This window comes from Astyanax mexicanus, chromosome 15, assembly GCF_023375975.1.
Source record: "Astyanax mexicanus isolate ESR-SI-001 chromosome 15, AstMex3_surface, whole genome shotgun sequence".
NCBI classification, from domain to species: domain Eukaryota; kingdom Metazoa; phylum Chordata; class Actinopteri; order Characiformes; family Acestrorhamphidae; genus Astyanax; species Astyanax mexicanus.
Genome location: NC_064422.1, coordinates 21,899,536 through 21,909,162, shown reverse-complemented (window position 1 = coordinate 21,909,162; position 9,627 = coordinate 21,899,536). Strand labels below are relative to the sequence as shown.

At 37.5% G+C, this 9,627-nt stretch overlaps 1 protein-coding gene across 1 annotated transcript; it reads left to right on the top strand.

Annotated features, from left to right (window-relative positions):
• The first annotated feature begins 2,235 nt into the window (after nt 1-2,235).
• psmc5 (proteasome 26S subunit, ATPase 5) lies at nt 2,236-8,706 on the top strand. The gene is made up of 12 exons (XM_007255143.4): nt 2,236-2,366; nt 3,072-3,143; nt 4,172-4,241; nt 4,461-4,558; nt 4,666-4,722; nt 5,518-5,748; nt 6,253-6,379; nt 6,511-6,701; nt 6,997-7,095; nt 7,202-7,312; nt 7,483-7,569; nt 8,543-8,706. Exons 1-12 carry the CDS (start codon nt 2,343-2,345, stop codon nt 8,594-8,596), a joined length of 1,221 nt encoding a protein of 406 aa, XP_007255205.1. The 5' UTR covers nt 2,236-2,342; the 3' UTR covers nt 8,597-8,706.
• Nucleotides 8,707-9,627: the final 921 nt, after the last annotated feature.

Here is a 9,627-nt window from a genome sequence, read left to right as displayed (position 1 = left end):
ACTTTACTGCATAATAAAGTCGCCTGAACCTAAAAATGATAGTAGCAGATTTATATAAATAGATTTGTGTTGAAATGCTAGTAGCTTTCACATTCACAAGGATAACTTGTTAAAATGATGTTCATCTTTTGCATTAACATATGAATGATTCACTTTTGGTGTCTTATCTTTCCTTGTACAGTAAACATTACATACTAAAGGCTTTATTGGAGGTTGTATAATTTTGGCAGTAGAGTATGTCCTGTGATGGATTTTACTTTATTTTATCTTTAATAGGGGGGCTTCTAATGGGGGGAGTATTTTGGCAGCATAATATTTTTATGCCTGCCGAAATTAACCCCCACCCCCTATGATCTCAGCTCTGCAGGGTTCTAAATGTCATGTAATTCATTTTACATACATGTCCTGGTGTGTAGAGTATGTCCTGTGATGCATTTCACTCTATCTTTAATAGGGGGGCTTCTAATGGGGGGAGTATCATTTTGGCAGCATTATTTTTATGCCTGCCGAAATCATACTCCCCCTATGATCTCAGCACTGCAAGGTCTCAATGTCCTGTAATGTATTTTACATACATGTCCTGGTGTGTAGAGTATGTCCTGTGATGCATTTCACTCTATCTTTAACAAAGGGGCTTCCAATGGGGGAGTATAATTTTGGCAGCATCATTTTTATGCCTGCCGAAATCATACTCCCCCTATGATCTCAGCAATGCAAGGTCTCAATGTCCTGTAATTTATTTAACATACATGTCCTGGTGTGGAGAGTATGTCCTGTGATGGATTTCACTCTATCTTTAACGGGGGGCTTCTAATGGGGGAGTATGATTTCGGCAGGCATAAAAATGATGCTGTCAAAATTATACTCCCCCATTAGAAGCCCCCCTATTAAAGATAGAGTGAAATGCATCACACGACATACTCTACACACCAGGACATGTATGTAAAATAAATTACATGAAATTTAGAACCCTGCAGAGCTGATATCATAGGGGGTGGGGGTTAATTTCGGCAGGCATAAAAATATTATGCTGCCAAAATTATCCTCCCTCCATTAGAAGCCCCCCTATTAAAGATAGAGTAAAATCCATCACAGGACATACTCTACTGCCAAAATTATACAACCCCCAATAAAGCCTTTAGTATGTAATGTTTACTGTACAAGGAAAGATAAGACACCAAAAGTGAAGCCCGCGAAGGGGAGTCGGATTCTGCGGGGAGTCGGATTTCGGCACAACGCCTGTCCCAGTTCTTACCCTAAACCCTGGGCCCCTCCTGGAAGCGTATTTGCAGGGCAGTGGGGCACCAGACCAGGATCGAGGAACACTTGCTTAAAGGTCTCATTCCATCATTTTTGTAATTTATTTTATTTATTTCATTCAAGTCAAGTCAAGTAGTTTTATTGTCAATACTGCATATGTACAGGACATACAGAGAATTGAAATTGCGTTACCCTCCTTCCCAAAAATTACAGCAAGTACCGAAAATAGATAATATAGGTATGGGATGTGTAGTGCATGTCCATTTTAAAAAGTTCTAGCACTGTGTGTGTGGTAGTACAGAGTTTCAGTACTGTGTTGGTGGACCCAGCACTTCTATATTCTGTAAATGAGGTGAAATCAATGAAGACAGATTTACACACTGCTGCGGTGATGCTCTCAGGATGTGTCACTTGAGTTACTATATGAGTTAAAGTGAAGGTAAAGAACTTTGTGACACATACAGCACTGAAAAAATAAGAGAACACTTAAAAATTATGAGTTTCTTTGATTTGCCCAAATTGAAAACCTCTGAAATATAATCAAGAGGAAAATGAACGATCACAAGCAATCAAACCAAGCTAATTTGCTTGGATTGCGTGGCATAAAGTTATCCAAAAGCAGTGTGTAAGATTGGTGGAGGAGAACATGCCAAGATGCGTGATAACTGTGATTTAAAAAGGGTTATTCAATCAGATATTGATTTCTGAACTTGGTTTCTTTGCATTATTTGAAGTCTGAAAGCTTTGCATCTTTTTTGTTATTTCAGCCATTTCTCATTTTCTGCAAATGAATGCTCTAAATTACAGTATTTTTATTTGAAATTTTGGAGAAATGTTTTCCGTAGTTTATAGAATAAAACAACAATGTTAATTTTACTCAAACATACACCTATAAAGAGCAAAATCAGAGAAACTGATTTAGAAACTAAAGTGGTCTCTTTATTTTTATCCAGAGCTGTTTATTACTGTCTATCTCTTTAGGGATACAGCAGTGAGGGACCGGGCTGAAGCGGCGGAGGGCTCCGCTGGAGGGCGCTGTCGAGTTTCTACAAAACAGACAGCCACTGCGCGCTGCGCTGAAAATGGCGCTGGACGGACTCGACCATGTAAGTGTTTCTGAGTGTAATTAAATAAATCTCCTGTTTATGATGCGGATAGCTGTTTGTGGCTTGTATCGTTTTTAATATATGTATTTACTGTGTAGAACTGTTAATACGGAGAGAATTAGTCCTCAGACTGTTCGCGCTGTGAGCCGAGGCGCTGCTTTGCTGTCTCATTGTTAGCTGGTATGCTAACGCTAACGTTGAAATGAATGGTGGTCAGCTAGCTCCTCGCGTGCTAACAGATGAGCAGCTTCTCCAGTATGTTAATTATTATATAATCTACTGCTTTCTCTTATTATTTTATTATTATAACTTAACAACTAAGACGCCGGACAGTCGTTAAACAAACAGGTCTCCTAGAAAAGTCGAGGTTTATATCTGGTGTGTGTGAATTGGTGAGTTAAGAACTGCTAATACAGTGCTAGTAAATTAACGATCATGTTTAATGTATTTTACTTTTTACACTGCCTTTAAATATCATGTATTTTCTTTTTTCATTATTGGTTCTTATTTTGCTGCCTCGGCTATAGGTTGTTATATTCGTATGTTCTCTATTTTAGCTTGGTTAACTAAGTCAGATTTCTGACCCTAGCCCTGAGTTTAACCCTACCTATCACCCGGATAACTGTGTGGATTCATGAATTAATCCTGCTATTCTTCTCCTTCTGTTCCTAAATGTCTCTATTTCTGTTGTTTTCTGCCCGTCAGATGGAGTTGGAGGAAAGTAAAGGTGGCTCAGGCCTCCGGCAGTATTATCTGTCTAAAATAGAAGAGTTACAGGTAAGGATAAAGATCTTTAGCTATACGTTTGACCCTCCAGATTTGCATTTGTGAAAATATGTAAACTAATTTGCTGCATCATTACTAGTGCATCAAATCCCTCAAAAAAAAAAAAAAAAAACAACTTTAATTGTTTGTGAGGTGTGTGCTTGTTGTGAGGTTTCTGCTGTCTCACTGTTATGGCAGGGCTCTTTTAAACCTAAACTAACATTAACCTTTACATTAACTTTAAAATAACCTGAAAGAGACACACTGGACAAAATGAAAATGACATTTATTGTTGTTTGTAACAAGGCATTTCATTTATATATTTTTTTCATTGCTTCGTTACATATAATGTACGTTTTGCTCTTTTTTCCCTTTATTTGTTTGTGTGGTGGTTGGTTAATTGAATATTCCTTAATTAGTACATATAATTCATAAATAATATTTATTGCTAAATATTATGCCACTTCATAATTTTTTTTAAACACATTTTTAGCACCCCTTTAATGTGGAAGTTTTAAAGTGTCTATAATATTTAAATTCTTCTGCTATAATTTGATGTTTTACCATCAAGTTTTATGTTTTGTTGTTTAACTCTGTCTTTTATGAACACAGCAAACAATCCTTGTGTATCAAATACAGATCAAACAATCCTCAAGTGTTCTATAGTCTCTGAAGATGAAACGGAGGAAAAGAGAGGATGGAAAGCTCTTCTGGCCTGAATGCAACTTTATGCCGTGTAGAACATGCATAAGCTGGATATCTGAGGAGAGGTTCCCAGCGCTTCATTTGGATATCTTGTTGTCTCCTAGTTTATTTACACTGGTCCCAGAACAGCATTGAAACTTCTCTGCCACTCAGTCACGTTCTCCTCATCACTTATTGTTAATGAAAACACGCTGACCTTCCTGATTCCTAAAAAAAAAGTACAAAAAAACTTCCAAAGTCTTGTCATTGTGACATTGTTAAAAAGAGAGCACACCCATTAGTACACTAATCAGTTTTGTCAAAAAACAATTATTCATATTTTGTTGTTTCTGTAGTTGACAGTGAATGAAAAAAGCCAGAATCTCAGACGTCTGCAGGCCCAGAGGAACGAGCTAAATGCCAAAGGTAAAACAAACACTGTTACCCTGTCTGAGTAGCCGTTAAAACTAATGGTGATGCGAAATCCTGTATCAGATATAATGAAGGACAGTGCAATTGAAAACCTGTTTCTAACCTGACCCTGTTATTGCTTGAAACATATATTTTCACATGAACTCCAACTTTGTCTAAGTTTAATGTTTGTGAATGCAGTGAATGAAGCCTGTGTTGTTGTTTTTTATTCAGTGCGTCTCTTGCGGGAGGAACTGCAGCTGCTGCAGGAGCAGGGCTCCTATGTAGGCGAGGTGGTCCGAGCTATGGACAAGAAGAAGGTCCTAGTAAAGGTGTGTTATGCTAATCTCTCTTACCACCCAACTTTTTTATTTGTCTTATTCATGCCTATATGAAACTGCTTTTTAAGTAATATTCTATTGTACTGTTGGGTGTTTAGGTTCATCCTGAGGGCAAGTTTGTGGTGGATGTGGACAAAAACATTGACATTAATGATGTAAGTCCAGCTCTTTAATTTGGACCAGCCTCACTTCTTTAAATTTTTGCTGTAACGGGGTTATTCCAGCAGGCTTGGTGAAGATTTTTGCATGAAATCCTGGCTGGTGATTAGTTTAAACTAATGTCACTATAAATAATGACATCAGTTCCCTTTTGTTGTTTACCTGTAAATTATTATTGCAGGTTGGTAAAAAAAGACATAAAATCCATTTTATTACGTTTATTAAAAATGCACATTATCAAATTAACATTCAGACATTTGATGTTATTTGTACAAACTAAAAGGTAGAAAATACATTAGTCCACAGGAGAAAAGGTTAATGTCTTTTTACAGGATAATACAAATAAAACTGGATTAAATTAAAAAGGAATATTAAGGCTATTCTTAATGATAAGATGATAGTGATTTGTAATGATTCTTGCTTTTCTGAAGCTGCCAGGAAATTAGAGATGCTGAACATTTAATATTATTTAAATGCTTAATCCTCAGAACTGTTTTGTAGACAGTATAACTCTAAGTGATAATTATTTATAGAGACTGTTTTTCACATTTCCACTCTTCACTTAAATATTTAGCTTGGTATTGCGAGGCAAATTTCAGTGTGAGTCAAAATATTATAATCTTTCAACAAAATTACTGTTTTAATGAGCTTTGTTCAGTCAGCTGAGAAGATGAAGTGTTTGACTTTTTATGTGCATGTCTTTACCTGATATTTTATTGAATTAATATAATTTATATATAAATTCTGCCAGTTTTCTAGAAGTACAAAAACCGTGATTTTGTTCCAAACAGGTGACTCCAAATTGCCGTGTAGCACTTCGTAACGACAGCTACACATTGCACAAGATTCTGCCCAATAAAGTGGACCCACTGGTTTCTTTGATGATGGTTGAGAAAGTGCCTGATTCCACTTATGAGATGATCGGTGGTCTGGACAAACAGATCAAAGAGATCAAGGAGGTGATCGAGCTGCCTGTGAAGCATCCTGAGCTGTTTGAGGCCCTTGGAATTGCACAGCCTAAGGTGGGTGCTTATACTAGAAGGTGGGGGCGGCTTAATAAACAGGGCTTCTTCCAATGATTGTTTCTGTTCTGTTGTGATTGAGGTTGTCTGAAATACAGTATTTATCGAATTATATATTTTATTTTAATATAGTTAATTTATAGGCAAGATTGTCAGAAGTTCTTGCAAGCAGTTCAGCTAAACATGAGCTGAATATTCAGAACACTCATTTCTAGTTTAGGACCACTGGTATCCAATATAGCTAGCTCCAGCTATTAGTGGGTGCCTAAATGGGTAGAGAATGGTCTACTTAAGTGTACTTGATGTTCCAGGACAGGAATTGACCAACCATGCTCATCACAATAACTGATTAATTGATTAATAAAATAAATCAAATGAAAGTTCTGTTCACTGTGCAGAGGGTTTTCTGCATTTGTCTGTTTTATTTTATTCTCTGCGTTTTAGCTGCTCAGAGTGCCCATTATTTTCCGGTATAGAAATGTTTTGCTCTTGTCCCTCCTGCAGGGGGTGCTGTTGTATGGACCACCTGGCACAGGAAAGACGCTGCTGGCCCGAGCTGTGGCTCACCACACAGACTGCACATTCATCAGAGTGTCCGGCTCCGAGCTGGTGCAGAAGTTCATTGGCGAGGGTAGGCTGCAAAATACTCATTCTATGAAAAGCTCTACCTACCTCAACATTTATATACCAATGATCACACTTCAGCTACAGGGTTGTAACTTGTCTCTTCTTTAACATATTTTTATCTTGCCGTGTTTGCAGGAGCCCGTATGGTGCGTGAACTGTTCGTTATGGCCCGTGAGCATGCACCCTCCATCATTTTTATGGATGAGATTGATTCGATTGGTTCCTCTCGACTGGAGGGAGGTTCTGGAGGGGACAGCGAGGTGCAGAGGACCATGCTGGAGCTTCTCAATCAGCTGGATGGATTTGAGGCCACCAAGAATATTAAGGTATGTAGAAAATCAGGGGTATAAAGCCCTCCAGCACTGGTCTGTGGAGTAGGAGACTTAAGAGTTCTGAAGCTTCATATAATGCACTTAGATCAGAAAAAGATAATTGGTTATTATAAAAATGATATATAGCCTATGTTTAAGATCATAGATATATAACTAATATTAAATAATAAATTAATTTAATTATTATATGATTTGAACTGTTTTGGCTTGAATTTGCAATAATGTTAAAATTGTGTTGCACAACACCCAAAATTTTCACTCATTTACGTTTCATTGTTTCTGTCTGCAGGTCATCATGGCCACTAACCGTATTGACATTCTGGACTCTGCTCTGCTCAGACCTGGACGCATTGACAGGAAGATTGAGTTTCCCCCTCCTAATGAAGAGGTCTGTCACCATTGCACAAACTTGCTACAGTAGAAATGTTAAATTTTTATAGCTTAATCATATAGTTTGCTGGATACCTCATGATCTTTTGGTTCTCATTTGCCAGGCCCGTTTGGACATTCTGAAGATCCACTCCCGCAAGATGAACCTGACCCGTGGAATAAATTTGAGGAAAATTGCAGAGCTAATGCCAGGAGCTTCAGGCGCCGAGGTTAAGGTAGGATAGCTTACTCCCTATACCAGGCCTAACTGGTTAGTTTACCAAAATCAAGGCATTTTAATTTGGTTTGTATAAGGGTTAGTACTACAGGTGCTACAGGTGTTGGAATGAATGCATAATTGAATTTGAAAAAAGAATGATCTCTTACCAGATGTCCCGTTTTACAGGGTGTCTGCACTGAGGCTGGTATGTACGCTCTTCGAGAGAGGAGAGTTCACGTCACCCAGGAAGACTTTGAAATGGCTGTTGCAAAGGTATGTTGTCTCTCCATGTTTCTCTCATTCATGTAGCCCACACCCTTATACCCTTATATGGAGATGGGAAGCCCAAGAACATGCGTAAAATAGTCAAGCTGAGCGCGACAGAGACAAGGGAGGAATGTAAACAAAAGTTTGCCAGAGAAGCATTTAATTTATTATTTTTTTTTCCCCATTATCGTTCATTATAGTTCAAACAACCTCACAGACCAGATGTTTCATGCTTCCGAGCCACATCTATTGCCAACCCCTGATGTAGCCCTTCTCCTGTTGCATATTTTGTCAACCATCCTATTGACAATTCGTCAGGGGCACTTTTGGTGGTGGACCACTGAGGTTTAACATTATTTCCCCTATTGGTGCCTCTTCTGGGCTGAGAACAGTTCACCACCCAAGTAAAAATTTGACCAGTAGTGCCTAGCAGTCAGAAACTTGATCATAACAGCAAACCATTTATTTATTTATTATTTTTTTTGTCCAATTAATTTGGACTAATTGGGCAGGTGTGAAATAAAGTGATTGCTCTTGGATGCTGATTAAAAATAATAGCACTGAAACTTGAGAGGAAGTGGTCTTGGTGGGACCCAACTATCACGTGTATCTTAAGGCTAAGCTGCTCCCATAACCGGTTTAACCTGGTAAATTACCCAGGTAATTACAACAGCTTTGATCAACACCGGTCCTTGCTCCTATAATTACTGTCTTGAATCTGCCCTGTACAGGACTTACCAATAGGTTAAGAGAATATTCTCTCATGTTTTTTTTTTCTTACATATTTTGCTTGTATTGCTTGTAGAGGTTTCAGACTAGAGAAAGCTTATGAAACTGCTTTAAGTGGGGTTTAAAGTGGCAGACCAGTTGACGGACAGCATTAAAACATAGCAACATTCTTTTACATTACTTGACAAGTAGCTGGGTGTAACTGAACCAAATTGAAACATACTTGACCTGTTCTCTATTATTCCAACAGGTGATGCAGAAAGACAGCGAGAAAAATATGTCCATCAAGAAGCTCTGGAAGTAGAGCCTCCAGCAACACCTGGCAGCCCTCACCTATATTGTTTTGTTTTCTTTTGTGACTTGATTTATAATTGTTACCTAAATTTATTTTAAATAAACGGTATCTCCTGCTAAGACTTTGTTTTATTTTATGTTTTTGTGTTTGGAATGTGTATGTATAAATGGTAATAGGTCTGGTGGACTGATTATATTGAAGCAAATTGGATCCCTTAACCTCTTAGAACCATGTCTCATTTATACATATTTAAGTTTTTGAATGCTGATCAGCTCACACATTGTCCCTAAATAATTCATTTGCTATCAATCAGTTTATGTACTGAGTTATAGAAAGCTCAGGATGATCTTGGCCCAGCCTACTGGAAATAATGTATTACTTTCCATCACACTTCATTAGCCATTGACTCAGATATCTGAGAGAACTTTCCCTGGACAATAAAAGGTATGGGCTGAGATCTTCTTGCTGGGATGTGTGACCCTACAGGCTTCTATGATTCTTGTTCAAGCTACAACCACAATCATTTTTTTTCTTATTTGTTTTTATTTCTCCTCTGTCATGGATTTCGGGGCATTTTAGCAGTGTGCAGTATAGGAAATTCTTCAGGGGTGAGTTTGGAGATCAATTATTTTTTTATTCAGCTGTATTAGAAAAAGGGCCATAATCTTGACCTACAATCATTATTGCTAGTAGATAATGGTATCAAGGAGAATCCTTCCATTAATAAAACATTTGTAAATAACCTTTGGACAACATTCAAATTTTGGATTTTTTTTTTTTCCCCTCTGAGTGCAAGTGTTTCAGTTTCCTTTTTGTTTTTTCCTTTTGACCCCACTATCTCCCCTCTTAGTTCTTATTTATCTTGCCCTTATGTAATGTTTCAGTTTGCTTTTTTACTTTTTTTCTACCAGGTTAATGTGTCCGAGAAAGTTATAAAATGTTCTAATTTTATGTAGAATATTTTATTTAATACTATTATTAGTACAACATACCAAATCATATACTGTTTAAAACAATGTAAATCAAATAATGACATTTTA